The 18,253-nt window shown below is 34.3% G+C and overlaps 1 protein-coding gene across 19 annotated transcripts in view; it reads right to left on the reverse strand.

Moving 5' to 3' along the window:
• Positions 1 to 18,253, reverse strand: part of ATP8A (ATPase phospholipid transporting 8A1) — a 415,740-nt gene that overhangs the window by 101,389 nt on the left and 296,098 nt on the right. For all 19 annotated transcript variants that reach the window (XR_011331403.1, XR_011331402.1, XM_069821593.1 and 16 more), the window contains 3 exons: positions 7,854 to 8,071; positions 4,191 to 4,289; positions 575 to 735 (listed from right to left, as the gene is read on the reverse strand). Coding sequence is in view for 17 of the 19 variants with exons in the window: in XM_069821593.1 (XP_069677694.1) it covers positions 575 to 735; positions 4,191 to 4,289; positions 7,854 to 8,071 (478 nt within the window). In the remaining 2 variants the exon portion in view is untranslated. The remainder of the gene's footprint in view (positions 1 to 574; positions 736 to 4,190; positions 4,290 to 7,853; positions 8,072 to 18,253) is intronic.

The following is an 18,253-nucleotide window of genomic DNA, read 5'->3' on the forward strand; positions in this document are numbered from 1 at the left end:
CTGTTACTACTTCATTTCTCTGGGCGCAGAACACGGAGTTCTATGAGAATGGGTTCTTAAAACCCATAAAGAGGTATGATAAGTGTCTCAATGTTCATGGAAACTATGTGAAAAAGTAAACAAGAGATGTCTCTTTCTATTCTATTGTCTACTGATTTCCTCAATAAAAATTCTGGACATAACTGACTCGCGAAACTTATTTTCGGAACTACCCTCGTATATATATATATATATATATATATGTGTCTATATATATAATGCTTTTGAAGAGATGGTGCTGAAGTCAAAATAGATTCAGTAAGTTGATTGTTGGAATCTGTTAAAGAAGAAGAAAAACAAGAAAAGAAGAAGAAGAAGAAGAAGAAGAAGGAGGAGGAGGAGGAGGAGGAGGAGGAGGAGGAGGAGGAGGAAAAAAACAACAAAGATGATATCACATAATGTTTTTAATATAATTTAATATAATATTTTAATTCCATTAATCATAATAAAAAGAGGTGAAGATGATAAATTCAAACTTACTCGGACAACGCGAAGGTAAGCTACAAAAGCAATATCTGTGGACATTTCTACCTACCTGGAGGAGAGGATGGCCAAATCTGCTGGAAAGAAGGAATTGTTGTGGACCTTAACGATGTCCCCAACAGCCACATTCAGCCACTGAACCCATAACCAGTGACCATCCCGCAACACTTCAACCTTCCGATGGTTGATTTCATCGTCTGCACGATGTCTTTTCTGCACAAAGGTAATGAGGATGATGACGAAAGCAATTCCAAAAAGTAAGAATATGGTCAAGAATTTCATCTTCGAAATGTTATTTAAAGACAGTTCTTAAATAATCAAGTAAAAAGAAAACAAACATGAATTCCAGATATCATTCATGTACCATCTAAATTTTAATAACAGAATAAACTAATGGATAGTAATATAATAGCTTTAATGGTGTGCTTCAACATTCTAGTGTATGCTCTGAGATGATGCTCATAGTTTTCTTTCTCCCTTAGAAGTTCTTCGAATTTTCGAGTTAAATGCTGCAACTCGTCCCTTATTTGCATTCTGAAAACCTGGCAACCCTAATCTCAAAGCACACGACGTTTATTTGATGCTACATTCCAAGTAAGTTTTCTCACCATTACAGTTAGTATGGACAAATAATGCTGTAGAGATATTATGCGCAGTTTTCTAGTAAATTAGTAGATCTAAAATGAAAATAATTAATTTAATTTGTAAATAAATTCCATATTAAATAATCACATTTTCCCAACAAATTATATTTCATAAGCATAAGTAATTAACAGGAAAGCAAAGCTATTAGATAACTGTAGGAAAATTATTATAATAATTTTCTACATCTGGTAAATAATAACTATTTCTATTTATTTAAGCATAGTACAGCATTGAGCCATGTTTTACTGCCTGTTCTAAAATGAACACATCATTTCTAATATAACCACTTTAACTATCTTAAAAAATGAAGATCGATGCTGTCATACATACTCAGAAAAAGAATGACTTCCGCATTTTGACGATAATGATTTCTGTCTACGACTTTCTCTTCTTGCCATAACGCTGAATATGATCTCAGACAGAACAGCAAGAAAGAAGTGACAGACAGGTGATCAATGTAATAAGTTTATGCTCCTTTTACGAAATATCAAAGTTCAAATGGCTCAAATGTAAATCGTTTTTACGGATGATGAATGAAATAAGACTTTGTTGGACTAGCATCTGTTGTGTTGGAATGAATAAACCAAGCTCATCAATTATAAGTCAACTGCAGTCAGTTTATCGAACGTCCATACTCTATGCATACAAATGAAGGTTGGGAGTGAATCTGACAGATGGCCTTGGAAGTTTGAAACAGATAACAATGTACATTACAAAAATTATCCTATACTCTGTTTTTTTTTTTATTACATTCTCCTCCTATATTATGTAGTGGAACGTTTTGCTTGTGACTACTCGTATTATGTTTAGAACTGAGAAAAAAGGCAAAAAATAAAATCATTAATTGAATACTACAAATACTTTCTGTAACATTGGCTGGGTCACTGGCTAAGAAGAAACTGACTACTGAAGGATGCACTGAAAGGAATGGTTAACGTGAAAAAAGTTTGGGGCAGAAGAAAATATCAGATGATGGATAACATTAATATATACTGTGTGAACCGTATGCAGAGACTAAGAGGAAAGCAGAAAATTGGGAAGATTGGAGAATGCTGGGTTTGCAGTAAAAGACCTGCCCTTGGGCAGAAAAGTATGAACTAATGAACTTGAAAGAAAGATGAAACTATAATATTATAGTATATTTTTATTTCAGCTTATTTTTATTGTTCGAACAATACCGGTATCCTTTGTTAAACGATAAAAGTGATTTTCAGCTCTTCAGAACAGGGACCCCTTCCTTCAGAGTGTCGTTTTCTTGTCAACAAATTTTTCAACTCAAGAATAATGCCGGACATTTCAGTGACTTGCATTCTCGTTATTATTAATATTTAATATGGCACCTATGTAACTCAGTTGCCAGAGCATTCACTTACAATAACTGTGGACTTAGGGTTCAAGTCCCAGTGATAGCAGAGTCTAATTTCGTTAACAAAGCCAAGGTTCTTGAGAATTTTGCTCAGAGTTCTTCAGTTTCCCTCTACCATTCAACCACCACTCTCCATTTTAATATTCTTCTTCTTTTTCTCATCATCATCATCATCATCATCATCATCATCATCATCATCATCATCATCATCATCATCTCAATAGTATCTACCCGAAATGGAGCAACATCATGTAGTATTGTGATTGTATACAGATGGCACCAGTCTGAGGAAGCATAGTATGCTTTTGGGGTATGAAAGGACAATCTAGTGAGACAATATCGGATCTGAAGTCTGTAAGTATATGGCTAACTCGACCGATGGTACCACATAGTTGAGTCACGATATTCACAAATGTGGTCACTTGGACTGTATAAGCATTCAATAAAAGGGAACAATAAGCCCATTCGAGGTTGCAGTGCTAGTCTCCATAGAAAGTTAATAATAATAATAATAATAATAATAATAATAATAATAATAATAATAATAATAATATCTGGTGGAATAATAAATCGGCAGCAATTTAGCATGAGAAAGGGCTTGAAAGTAAGGGATTGTAGCATATCTGAAAATTAATCTGGCATTCCATATCAAATGTTGTTTTATTATGTCGAATCAAATGCAGCTACAATTGAAAGATTTAGAATAAACTGAAAAAACTATGTTCAGTGTACCTACGTTATTACCAGAAAAACTAGGTTGTCTTTCAGTAAATTCCTACAGAAGAGAGAAATTTGTGTCACTCCTTAAAAATTTTGGAATAGAATAGGCCGAAAGCTCTATCCTTGATGTCGATTATGATGTTTTATTGCAATTTGTGCCATTACATTTCTAGAATAAAAACCAAGTAACGAGATATTCTTCCTCTCTTTTTCTATATCTCAATCAGTTTTAGGCTCAAGTAATCTTTCAGATATGATGCTCCCACAAAGTCTTAAGATAACCGTGAACGAATCGTTACAAATGATTCATAATGTCTGATTGAATTGCTGAAAAAGACTAGTGTTGCCCAGCTCTACTTTGAAACCCTTATAATTTTATGAATGATCTTTCCGTTTTTCGATACTATCAATAATCGCCAGAACTATCGATAGTTACGATAGTTGAAGTCATAACTATCGATAGTATTGGAAACAATTTGACTATCGATAGTTTCGATAGTTGAAGTCATAACTATCGATAGTATTGGAAACAATTTGACTATCGATAGTTTCGATAGTTGTCATAACTATCGATAGTATTGGAAACAATTTGGCTATCGATAGTACTAGCAACTATCTCCAATCACTAGTCTGGATGGCTGAAGTATGGTGGGTTTGTTCCACCGTGCATTGCAATCAATCGATCGATCGATCAATCAATCAATCAATCAAATCAATCAATCAATCAATCAGTTTATTACATGCATTTATAATTACGACAACGTTAATTTTATCTATCTATCCTCCATCAATTCATCATTGGCTTATGACACGCATTTACAATCAGTACAACGTAATTTCGTTATAAAAAACTGTCATTGCATGATTTCGCTTATTTGAATATGACTCACTAATAAGATAAGAATATCAAAGCTATATTGAAAAGTATGAAACTCACTATGTCTTCAACAATCTCCTTGATTGCTGAAACGCTGAGAATGAAAATAAGAGGAACCAAAGTTGTATAGCGTCCAGTTGGGGAGACATCCGGAATTTGCTGCAAAATAAAATTACAAATTCGATTACAAAGTAAACTTACAGTTTTTAAATTAAATGTACAGTACGTATTGTTGCCTTTCAAGCATGTTTTGAAGCAAGTGTTCCGAACATTGCATACTGGGACATTCACACATTGACACTTTTATGACTAAAGGACCTTACGCCCATGAACAAATGCTGTTAAAAACTAAACGAAATTTAAAAATGGTAGGTACAGCTGTAAAAAAAAAAAAAAAAAAAAAGTGGCCGCACTCGTGAACAGCGAATATTTTCTCAGTCCACTTCGGATCATGGTGATGTTACACGATGCTCACGCTTGTAGAAGCAGTTTCGGAACTATGGAGTCATTCGATATCTGCGTTTCGTAGATTAGCGGTAGAGTGCTCGCTTAATGATTCGAAGTATGTGAGTTCAAGTCCTCATTTTATTTTGTTATCATTCTTTAGCACTATATATAATATTCAAGTTATCATTTATATTGTTATCGTTCTATAGCGATATAAATAATATTAAAATTATCATTTATATTCTATTATCTTTATTTAGCGATATAATTAATAGTCAAGTTATAATTTATATTCTGTTATCGTTCTTTAGCGAAATAAATAATATTAAAGTTATCATAATTTATATTCTGTTATCGTTCTTTAGCGATATAAATAATATTCAAGTTATCATTTGTATTCTGTTATCGTTCTTTAGCGATATAAATAATATTCTAGTTATCATTTATATTCTGCTATCGTTCTTTAGCAATATAAATACTATTCAAATTATCATATGTATTCTATTATCGCTTTTTAGCGTTATAAATAATATTAAAGTTACCATTTATATTCTGTTACCGTTCTTTAGCGAAACAAATAATATTCAAGTTATCATTAGTATTCTGTTATCGTTCTTTAGCATATAAATAATATTCAAGTTACTATTTATATTCTGTTATGTTCTTTAGCGATATAAATAATATAAAGTTAATGTTAGATTTGCAAAAATACAGTTGCATAATACTAATGTCAGTTTGTTCTTCTTACAGTATTACATTATACTATCCTATAACACAATAAAATGAAAAGGAACGACGAGGATTTGAACCTGAGACGCTGAATCTGAAATCAGACGTTCTTCCAACTGATCCACGGGGGCACAAGTAAAGAAGCATAATAATATGCGGAAAAATTGGCCCAATCCCCCTCCAAGACGTCCTGATGATTTGTGAACGCTCGTCCAGGACATGTCCACTCAACTGAAAATGTGATCGAGATTGGAGGAAGATGGACTAAATATTGAATCGTGGCTTTTGGTTTGGTTTTTTAAACTTTTAATTGTTTGAATTTTCTAAGGCAGACACCAGTATGCTTGTTTTGTTTACGCCATGAAAGATATTTTTGTTGAGTATAACATTTTTCTTTCTTTCTTTGTTTCTTTCTTTCTTTCCATTTGCAGCCACAATGTCCTAATAAATAATGATAAAATCATGGCATAATGCATTCATGAACTTGATGTTAATTAGACCTACTAAAAGAGTCATAAAAGAAACAGCAGAAATTACATTTTCTATCTTAAAAACAAGCACTCGGTGGTATTCGAACGCACACCCTCACGAATGCAAACCCAGAACGCTACCATTACGCTACAAGTGTAACAGGTAGAATGCTTTTAATTTTAAATGTAAATAGCAGGCATCGTGATCCAACAACATGTAACATCGCCTGTCGCCGAATTGTACGGGAAGGGAACTTAGTATCTAGAGAGCGGCCAATTTTTCTTTTGACAGCTGTACATGCGAAATAGAAACACAAGTTAAAAATGGTGTGGCACTAAAAACTCGACACATCACAAGATGGAACTCTATTACGGAAAGCTCACGTGTAAATTTTGTAGGCTAGAAAAAGAGGGTGCCTGGAATGTAATCTATGCATCCGATTTATCCATATTTTCGAGACACATAGTCTACTCTCTATGCTTTTTATACAAAAGAGGCAAGCACAATGAATCGTTGGGTATGCAGTGTTCAGGTCTGATTTAACCCGCCCTCTTGATAATTTTATATATCCTATTTTTATTTAGACAGAGTCAACAGTTGGGTAGTTTTCAGCTAGATGGCATTTATCTCATGAGCAAGAACCATAGCACAGACGAATATTTTAGTATCAAGGCCACTAGACTAGAATGCACATGTGTGAACACAGTTCGTGAAGTTCAAAGACAATTTCAAGAAAGATTCCCTGGTAACAAAGTTCCAAGTTGCATAGTTATTCATAAATTGGTGAATAGCATTTCTTAGACAGAGTATGTTTTTTTTATTTGTTATTTTACGACGCTTTATTACAGCGTCTGGCTGAGATGGTGATGCCAGCAAAATGCATTTACTCTTAACGGAATGAAGGAAAAATCTCAATCAAGTAACTTGTCCCAACCAGGATCCGAACCCGGACCCGCTCGTTTCACGGTCAGACATGCTGTTACTCCACAATGACGGACTCAGATTATGTTAAAAAACAACAAGACAAGAAGTCTATGTGTCAGGGTAAAGTTCTCGCTGAAGAATTTTTTATGACATTGCTCAAGACCTAGGCAGAGACTCCCCTTAGAAAATATATTTAACAACTTTCGCAGCAACAGGAAATATGGTTATGTAAGCACAGTTCTGAAGTATTGAAGTAAATGACATACAAAATTACCATGGTGCAAAAACTACATCACAGTGATGTTATATTTAGGTGTCGACTTCTTGAGTGGTTCCTAAAGTGAAGACGAAGAAATTTACCCTAATTTCATACTGTTTTCGTACGAGGCTCGGTTTAACCTTCGAAATAGTCGATGATGGAGCTCTGAAAAACATGAACACTTCTATGAGGTATCCCTTTCTGATTCGAAAGTAAAAGTATGGTGCTTCATTAATGGTTGCAAAATTACAGAGCCATTTATTTTTCAGGAAACTGTTAATACCAATTTGTATGACAATGATTTTGCATCCCTTTTGGTGAGTTATGTGAGAGGAAGCATAGTTTTGCCTATACTCAATGTGATTCTGCCAAAGCAACTAATTTTTCGATACAAGCAATTCGTCAGGTATTTGATGATATAATTGTTAACAAGAATGTGAGACTGCACTTGTACCTCGACTTAACATCATGTGACTTCTATCTCTAGGAGGATTCAAGACACGAAGTATACAAATGAAATCCTCGCACACTGGAACTGAAAAACAGTATTTGTACTACAATGTTTGCATTTCTTGAGCGATGGATTAATTTGTTAGATGTGCCAAAAATGTTTGGAAAACGAAGATAGACAGTTTCGGCATTCAATAGTTAATTCTATCGAGTAAATAACTTTTCGAATGTTTATTAAATTAATATGTACTAAACTGTTTGTTTAACTTCCATTAGGAACACTGACTTTCCCCATACCGTTATTTGCTGAGTGAAAGCAAAACAGAAAACCAATCAACTGTTTCTCTGTATTACAGAATTCGTGAATCTGTGAACTGTGAAACCCTCACAACACAAACCCTTTTACACTTACGTGTTTATGTAATGAAAAGAAATGAACTCACCTGTAATAATGCTATGAAAAGAAAGAAACAGTTTGAATATCTCCGAAACTGTTCGAAGAGGAAGCTTGGCACAAAAGACAGGGCACTGTATTTGGCAGTGGAGATGTGGTTATTGCAGTACCGAGTGGGCTGTGGTCGGTTCACAAAAATAATACGGTGCTCTGTGGTAGTCTCGTCCACCACTTCTGTGACCACAGAATTTGTTTCCACATCTTCATCTGCAACAGAACATCAATTATGAGAGACAAACCCAAACGTACAATATTGGGTACTAATGACTACCATTTATTCATTAGCAATGCTGCTAAAAATCCTGGGAGACGAAGTCTAAGAGGAAAAACGATTGAAAAAATTACTTGTGCATCTATTCTGAATAATAATAATAATAATAATAATAATAATAATAATAATAATAATAATAAATGCTACACTCTAGTTTCAAATCAATAATACACAGCTTCCGAACTACTAGTTTCTGGTTGATAAACCAAACCCGCATTCGAAAAGAGATTTTTATCCATTCTTTCTAGACATTTACTCTACTTATCTTTGCATTATGTTATTTGTATGTTAACATATTCCACTATTAGTTACTTTATTATGTCATCATTTCAGATGTGATTTATTTGTGAACAATATTTGTAACAGTTTCATATCAGATGACTGCCTGTTACTTTCATCTCCCGAAGTCATTCAGTTCCACGACAGGCTCAGCCACACTTCTATATAATTTAAACGTAAATTTTTAATGCGTTTTCTTAATATTCTTCCAAATTGTACAGCCTGAAATATTGTTAATTTAGTTTTTATTAACATTTGTAGAGAAAAGAAGTGTTGTATCCTAGACAGTAAAAATGAATTATTGTTCTTTAAATTTCGCCATTAATCAAACAAAATTTTTTAGATAATTATTAGGAATTTATAGACTAGAACATAAAACAAACATAGATGGGATCCGGCTCCTTCTCTCAAGGGCAATTCACCCGGATAAATACGCTCAAGGTAGTTCAACCTAGGTAATCAGTCCAATACTATTCATACATTTTCACCCAACAATACTAAGCTGTCATATGAGTAACTACAAAAGTTTTGTTCCTCCGAACCCAAAGACCATACGTGATCTTCGGACAATATCGCAAGACTACCGCGTGACAAAAAATTGAGAAAATTTTTTATTCCATGATACTTACGATAACCAGATACCGATTCTGAAGATGAATACGACCGTATAATAGTTTTTGGATCAAAATTGCATTTGCGGAAACTTTCTCGTTCAAGAACTTGGCTTATTGACGGCACTTTTCAAACAGCTCCAGACATACTGACGCCACTAGTAACTGTACACGGAGAATATGTTGGTAAATCCCTGCCATTTGTTTATGCCCTATTACCGAACAAAAGACAATCATTGTACGAACATGTTATGGAGATAATTACACAACAGTTTTCCCATTTTGGATGGAATTCTCCACAACCATCAGTGGTAATTTGTGATTTTGAACTTAGTATCACTCGAGTTGTTCAGAATGTATTTAAACGGACCACATTACGCCTGTTTCTTCCATCTGAAACAGAGTGCATGGAGAAAAATCCAAGAATTTGTGCTGCATGGTGTTTATAATGATCATGAAGACACCTCTGTTAGGCTTGCTTTCTGTGAAATGTTAAGTCTTGCTTTTGCTTCACTCGAAGACATGTTGGATACCTTTCAGTTCTTACTTAGAACAATCCCTAGGCAACTGAAAGATTTTTCGAAATAGTTCGAAAATACGAGAGCTTACATCATAGTTCTTCAGGAGGCAGAAGGCCTCGTTACCCTCCGCTACTATGGAATCAATTCCATGCTGTCAGATCCTATGAACCTCGCATAAACAATGTCACAGAGGTATAGTACAATTGGTTTCAAACTATTGTATAAAAAAATATCCTTCCTTATACAAGCTAATATTATTTCTTCAGAAGGAGGAGCATGACACAGAAATGATGATCCATGAGCTGGGTGTTGGGCGGACTGTTGCACAACTGCAGAAGCGTAAATATAGGAACCTGAATCAAAGACAGCAGACCATAACTTCGAGGTACGACGAGTTCAAAGACCAGGGACGGATATTTGAATACCTGCGTGCTTGTGCCCACAACATTGTTGTTTAATATGCCAAAATTCTGTACTGCATTCCATAAAATAAACAATAGGTACTTGGTAATCACGTTTACTTTCGAAAATATCGTTTAATTTCAAATAATGACTCGCTGGATCAGTTTACTCTGGTTATATTTTCATTGGACGAATAGTAATGGGTGAATTTAGCACAGGTTGAAAATACTGATGGTGAAATGTCTTTTGGGTGAATGTTCCCGGGGTGAACTGGCCTAGGATCAACATAGATATTAGAAAGATATTAAAAGTAAATAACACAGTAGAAGACCTACAGCTTCGTCAACAGAATTGAAAAACCCATGTCCAAAGAATGGCCAGAAAATCAAGTGTACGTCTGGCATACAGGAATCAAAACCATTAGGTAAACGAGATCGATGCCGATCAACAAGGTGGAAGGATCAACATCTCCACATTACTTGAACACACGAAACAGGTCAAATGACCAGAGAAGTTTATGATGATGATGATAATGATCAAAATATTTTAAATGACTAGTTATTACTTCAGTTCTTATTTATAATATTTTAAAATAAAATTATAATGTTTACCGCTTGACTGCGTTTGTATATACACTACCCGTCGTTTTCGATCAGCTATGAAAACAACTATAGGTATACTTTATTCCAATGTACAAACACATCGGAAAAACTAAATAGATCAACAAAATTAATATTTTCTCTCTCTAGCATTATGATATGATAGAATATTCAAAACGAAATATCTGTTTTAACCACAAATCCATAGTTGTGATAGGTGATCGAAAATTTTTGACCGGTAGTGTAATATTATGTATTATATTATAACTAGCCGTACCCATGCGCTCCGCTGCATCCGTTAGAAATAAATATAAACCAATTACATAATTAAAATAGGACATTTGATCCAGGGAACATTCGTGTTTGATAGAAGGATAAATCGTTTAATATGTTACTTAATTTAAATTGTATTTAAATAATTAAAATGCGATCATTTTGATCCAGAGATCACTCATTTGGTGCAATGACAATTCCTTTAACATGTTTCTTAATTTTTATTACATGCAACCATAGTTTAATGAACCTGACATCATTTAGATTTAATGTGTATACTTTATTTTACTTGCTATATGTTTGCATTGAATTGTGGTAATAACTTAATTTTAACCCTTGTTTTCTACGTATTCAGTAAATGGCGCTTGGCCCACTATGGTTCTGAACCCTTCAAATAACTTAAATAACTTATATTATATTATATAAAATATATTATAATTAATGTCGACTTCGATGATGCTATGAAAAAGAAATTTCGAAAATATCCCCAACAACATAAAGCAATATTTAAAATGTACAGACACGGAATTAAAATTTGGAGTGAGTCTTGATGTGAGTCCACCTGTATGTAGGCAACAATTTTACACGACTAAACACAAGTACTCGTAGCATATGTACAGGGCTCTTGTTTACTGCACACGCGCAGTGTGTTGTAAGCGAAACTTAAACAATGAGGGAGCTCCAAATTTTATTTCCGTATCTGTACACGTTATCCAGTGACTTTACATGTTCATTTTGCTTTGTCATTGTACAGCTGTCAAAAAAAAAAAAAGTGGCCGCACTCGTGAACAGCGAATATTTTCAAAGTCCACTTCGGGTCGCGGCAATGTTACACGATGCATGTGCTTGTACAAGCAGTTCCGGAACTATGAAAGTGTTCCATATCTGCGCCTCGTAGACCAGCGGTAGAGTGCTTGTTTAATGATTCAAAGGTTGTGGGTTCGGGCCTTCTTCAAGTTTTTTCATTTTATTTTTTAATCGTTCTTTAGCGATGTAAATGATATTCAAATTATCATTTATATCCAGTTATCGTTCTTTATGGATATCACGTTATTTATATTTTGTTATCGTTCTTTAGAGATATGAATAAAATGCAGGTCATCATTTGTATTCTGTTATCGTATTATAACGATATGAATAATAATTATTATTGTATCTCCAATGGGGGTTAGCCCTATTTTACATACGTATGTTAGGGCTATAGTTTTATACACTAAAAAGATAAGCATAAAGAGAAATGGAAAACAAAATTAAATTCACTTACGCGATGTAAACAAAACATAAACAAACCGTAAATTAGGCATTGCGATTGCAAAACAAATATCAGGTATCAATTTGAAACATACAAAAACATTAACAACACACATACGTAACACTTCTATAACACAAATATGCAGCTATCCGTACCATACATAATAAATTAATACACAATAGTCACACAAACACAATCAAACTATAATTACGACATTGCGACGACATCAAGCATCCCATAACTGACTCACATACATAACAAATCAAGCATCCGTTGCAACACATACACTTCAACATAGTAACCACACTTTTAAAAGTTACAAATTTGGCTCCAAGAAGAATAAATAGGACACTGTTACTAATTACTATTCTTCTACAATTTCTTAAATACATCTGTAATAAATCTGTGAAATTCCGATATGAATAATATTCACGTTTTTTATATTGTTATCGTTCTTTAGCGATTTAAATAATATTCAAGTTATCATTTATATTCTGTTTTCCTTCATTAGCATTATAAAACAATATTCAAGTTATTTATATTGTTATTGTTCTTTCGCAATATAATAATTAAACAAACCGATATTTATCATTTATATTCTGTTATCGTTCTTTAGTGATACTGCATAAATAATATTCTAGTTATTTATATTGTAATCGTTCTTTAGCGATATAAATAACATAAATTTAATATTAGGTTTGGAAAAATCCAGTTGCATAATACTGGTATTAGTTTTTCTTTTTGTATTATTACATTATACTATCTTGAACCACAATAAAATGAAAAGGAGTAACGAGGAATTGAACCTGAGACGTTGACATCTAAATTCCGACGTTCGTCCGCTGAGCTACGAGGGAAAAAGTGTGGAAACATTTTCGGAAAAATTTGCCCAATCATACTCTAAGATTTTCTGATGATTCGTAGAAGCTAGTCCAGGATGCGGGGGGCAAAGGCTAATTGAGATTTCCCGGTCTCTGACCGGGTCAAACATCCTGATAGAATTAATATTTAACCCTTGCCGTGACTTTCGGTGAAGTCCGGAGGGCCCAATTAGTCAAATCCACTCTCCTCATCTCCACGCTTGGCCCCCTGGAATTTAATAAGATGCGAAAGAGATAGTGGTATGCGGAAAGCAACGGGATGTTACCGCATTTAGGCCTATCCTTCCCAAGAAAGACTGCAAACATGAACAAAGGAAGCCTTTAATAGAAGAAGAAGGATCTTCTGCGGACCTCTGGAAAAAGAACTAAGGAAGAAACTAGTGAAGTGCTTTGTGTGGAGTGTATGGGGAAGGAACATGGACATTACAACGAAATGAAGAGAAACGAATTGAAGCTTTTGAAATGTGGATGTGGAGAAGAACGGTGCGTGTGAAGTGGACAGACAGAATAAGAAATAAAATTGTGTTTGAAAAAGTGAGTGAAGAAAGAATGATGCCGAAACTGATTAGAAAGAGAAAAAGGAATTGGTTGGGTCTCTGGTTGAAAAGAATAATAGACGACATTAGGATATGTGAATCATATGCGGAGACTAAGAGGAAGGCAGAAAATAGGAAAGATTGGAGATTGCTGGGTTTGCAATGAAAGACCTGCCCATGGACAGAACATTTATGTGTGTATGTTCAGAATGCCTGGAATATCGTGTCTAAGAACAGTCGCTATTTGCGAAGACTAGTCAATTCCATGCCCACTCGACTGCAAGATGATCGAGATAAGAGGAAGATAGACTAAATATTGAATTGTGGCTTTTTGTTTTGTTTTTTGAACGCTTAATTGTTTGAGTGTTTTAAGGCCGACGTCAGTAAATTTGTTATGTTTATGCCACGAAAGATATTTTATTGAGAATAAAATATTTTTTCTTTCCATTTGCAGCCACAATATCATAATGATAATGATAAAGTCATGGCATAATATATTAATGAACCTGATGTTAATTACTAAAATAATCATAAAAGAGAAAGGAGCCATTATGTCTAGTTTGTCTCTCTCAAAAACAGAACAAAAAAGGACATAAAAAGCACGAGGTTGTAGTCGAACGCAGGACCTCATGAATAAGAGGCCTGAACGCTACCATTATGCTATCGAATAACACACAGTATACTTCAATTATAACTGTAGATATCAGGCAACGTGGTCCAACAACATGTAACATCGCCTGTCTCCGAATTGTAGCGAAGATACCCGAAGGGAACTTTGTGTCAGGAGAGCGGCCACTTTTTCTTTTGACAGCTGTGCATACGAGTACATTATAGTGTCTATCCAGTGCTTTTCTTCTGGAGGAGAAGGTGGCGAAACTCTGAGTAGAATATATTATAAATAATTGATTAAATGGTGATCTTACTCGTGTTAATTATGTAAGCATGTGCGGCTTACAGCTGTTTCGGTGCTATTCGGCACCATCCTCAGAGCCTACTAGATCTCGGCGCTATCTCAACTTCGCTGCCTGTTGTGTGGGTGCGTTCGTGTGATGCTTACATAATTAACACGAGTAAGATCGCCATTTAATCAATTATTTATATTCGAGTGTTAAAAGTAATGTACGAAGATTCAACATGGATATATTATAATGTACGGGGAGATGATTACTGTCCATTGCACGGGAAATTTGTCGTTTTTAATCTCCTTTTCGTCCATCTGTAAGATTTTCAACGCCTACGAGGAGTTCAAAGAAAAACATAATTATTATTAATACATTTCTCGATTCTGTCATGAAAAACAATAAAAGAAGGTACTGGAACGCCGATCTGGCGCGTATCGTTGCTGCAGTTGAAGTGGTTGCACATGCCGCTACAAATCCAGCAGACCTGATCTCGAGTCCCAGAAGGAAAGAAGGAATTTATCTCAATTAGCATGGAGTTTGTGTGCGTTCCTTTTGCCTTTACTGTGTGTTGTTTTAAGAGATCAGTTGTTGTGCCCTGAAGATTACATGCGCAAGAAGTCCCTTCACTTATGAATGTTTAGTGTGTTTGTTCAAAAATTCTCTCAAACAGAATCCTACATTTCTACGAAGACTGGAAGGATACAAATAAGAAGAAAAATAAATATAAAAATATTCTTGTATATAGTAGCCACAACTTCTTCCATTTCCCAGGCAGCCTTAAGATTGATTTATATTGTCCAATATTTACGTAGGCAATAGAATAAGAGTATACTGAAAATGTGTGTACTCAAGACGGATATATTTCTTATCTTATATGTACTGTACGAGTATACGTATATTAGTATAACACTGTGGTGTAGAGATATTTTTAGAGAATGCAATGTCCACAATGACAGACTCAGTAAATGTATTATTCATAACGCGAGAGCACAGTTTCCTTTATGAGTAGACACAATGTCATGACAATGTAAACAGAAAATAAAAGTGAAATCCTCCATATTACTATTTACAAGAAAATAAATAAAAGGTTTGTTTATTAGTTAATCTTTCTGTATACATTCTAATGTTCCACACGCTTATGAAATTTTGTGTTTAAAATATCCATCATAAGTAAAACTTAAAATGTTATAGTTTACTTTTTCATTACCGGTATACGAAATATAGAAAGTATTGTGATGGTGCAAACAATTATTTCGTGAATTTCACGAAAATACACGTTTTCAGTATATCTTTGAGAAAAAAAAAATGTTTTTTATATGCTGTCAGTGTACAGCAACGATATTTTCCAGTAACATTTTGTTAATATTGAGTATTTACAATTCAATTGATCCGGATATGACGCACTTGACATATTACAATTCGATGGTGTTTGGATAAATGGGACTGTCATGAAAATGTGTTTTGAAATAAATGAAAAGTAAACTAAGAGTCATTATTGCAAATAATTTTCTACACAAAACACATCAAATACTAGTATTATTTTGTTTGTTTGGTTTTTTTTTGCACACCCACTTTGTAGAATTTAACTTGTGTATGCACCTGGGGAACAAAATTCCATTTGCACAAAAAGTGACTTAACCCCCTTTACCCGAACACCATCATTTTAATAAACAATTAATGGCCTTTATTTAAAATCAAAAATACATACTGGCGATTTAGTCCACATAAAATGCAACAATTTTCTTTGTGAGTTTTGTAGTAGTACCAGTAATATTTTATGTAATGATGCTTTCAATCGCAGAGTACCGAAGTCGAACATGGGAGAGAAATCGGTGGCAAATTTTGCCCGGAACCCTCTATGTGCTATAAATCTACAACTCGGCCCTCCCAGCTTTGTTTTCCTACGGAGTAAGCCGTTCTAAAGATTTTATTGCCATTTCAAATCCACTGCCCACACCGCCCGAATATGAACTGGCGAACTTCGGGCCCAACGGCAAACATGGTAACCGTAATACCACCGAGAACAACGTGAGTTTTTGTACTTATTGCGTTAAAAAGATAAATGAACTGGTACATTACATTTCATATTGAAGAATACATGATTTTTTCTGAGAAATTACTTATTAATATTATTATTCATACACAGAATTGTTATTTACACTTTTCGTTCCGAGTTTAGTCTAACTTCTTACTCTTCCGGCCAGATGACTATACAGACGGTCACTAGTTGTAAACCCCCGTCCCTTGTTAAGCTTAGGATGGATGGTCTGTCTGAATGAAAGTAATGCTGAATTTGGAAAGAGAGGAATAAATATTCTTAGAATCTCATTTTAAACCAATAATATTTCTCGACAGTTATATCACATTTTAAATACAGATTTTTGCAAACAGAAAAATACTAGAAACGGTTGCAATATACGAATAGCTTTTCATATGAATTTGTGAAAAATTAATGATGTATCGGTAGATACACCTACTTAAACCGGACAATATATTAATATAGCCTAAGCCAAATATGTTACTTTTCAGATTACTGAGAATGTCTTTTGTATGCAATCCATAAATCAAAAGTTTATCTTATTTGGAGGATTTGTAAATGATTCGTTTATGTATGTCTTTCAAATGTTCATTCAAGAAAAATAAACACCACCACCACCGCCGCCCCCGTCCCCGCCACCGCCGCCGCCACCACCACCACCACCACCATTAGCTATTCAAGCAAAAGATCTTTATTGGCCTGTCACTGTCTTCTTCCATCTTTTGAAGGGTCGACTCAAAGATCTTTTTCCTCACGGAGTATAGTGGAGAATCTATCGAGGCAATCTGAAACGATCCAATCTGGAGCCACGAATATGCACGATTTTTCATCTACTGTTAGTCTCCAATGCCTCACAATGATATTGATACAAATAATAAAAAGTGAAGGTGATAATGGTAAGCCCCCTCGAACACGAAATTTATAATCTTCATTCGCTACTTTTGTTTCGGGTGGAATTATCGACAACAATTATTTTTGTACAGATTATGAACTATTTGTATAATCTGGTTAGGTGTTTAATCTTGGGAAAGAATTTCTACAAGTTTATTTCGAGTTGCTCGGTAAGAAACCTGGTGGCCACTGTAACATTAATATAAAACCTGAATGGCATTTTATACACATATAACATCCTTTAATAAACTTTGAAAAAGAAAACCTAATCTAGTGAATTCTTTATAGTGTACCAGTGCTGGGCTTAATTATGACGACAACTAGAGTGTATTCTGAGTCAGAGGTAACAAAACTAACCTACAGGACGAGAAAGCGAGACTAATTGCTTCCTGTTTGCGTATCTGCTCCCTTCAGCTTCCGGACTAATAATTGGCCAATTTTGAGATAAATAACTCTTCTTGATGGAGGCCGAACAATCAATTTCTGTCTCACTCAGAACTTGTAAGTCTTGTCTGTCTAATCATAGCGACTCAGGGCAGAGATTTAAAAATGTATGGCAGGTGGCTCATCTTTTGTACTATTTTTAATGAAAAGTTATTAATTAGTTTTTTAGTACAGGTGGAGGACAAAACACACATACGTACACACATACACACACTCACTCTCTCTACCAATTTTATTTTTATTTCGTGCGCATGTACAAAAGGCAAACCCATCTGTCCCTTTGGAATTAAATAGAATGGGGTTCATTAAACATTAACGAAAAATGTTTTTCACTTGAAGACTTAAATCAACACAGCATTTCATAGACACTGAAATGTGCACTTTTTGTTCTTTTATTAATTTCTATAATGTTTATACACAAATAAGACTATAAAAAACAAATAAATAAATACAAACATAAAACATAAATAAATAAGAACATACGTAAAT

Source organism: Periplaneta americana, chromosome 3, assembly GCF_040183065.1.
Source record: "Periplaneta americana isolate PAMFEO1 chromosome 3, P.americana_PAMFEO1_priV1, whole genome shotgun sequence".
Classification (NCBI taxonomy): Eukaryota; Metazoa; Arthropoda; class Insecta; order Blattodea; family Blattidae; genus Periplaneta; species Periplaneta americana.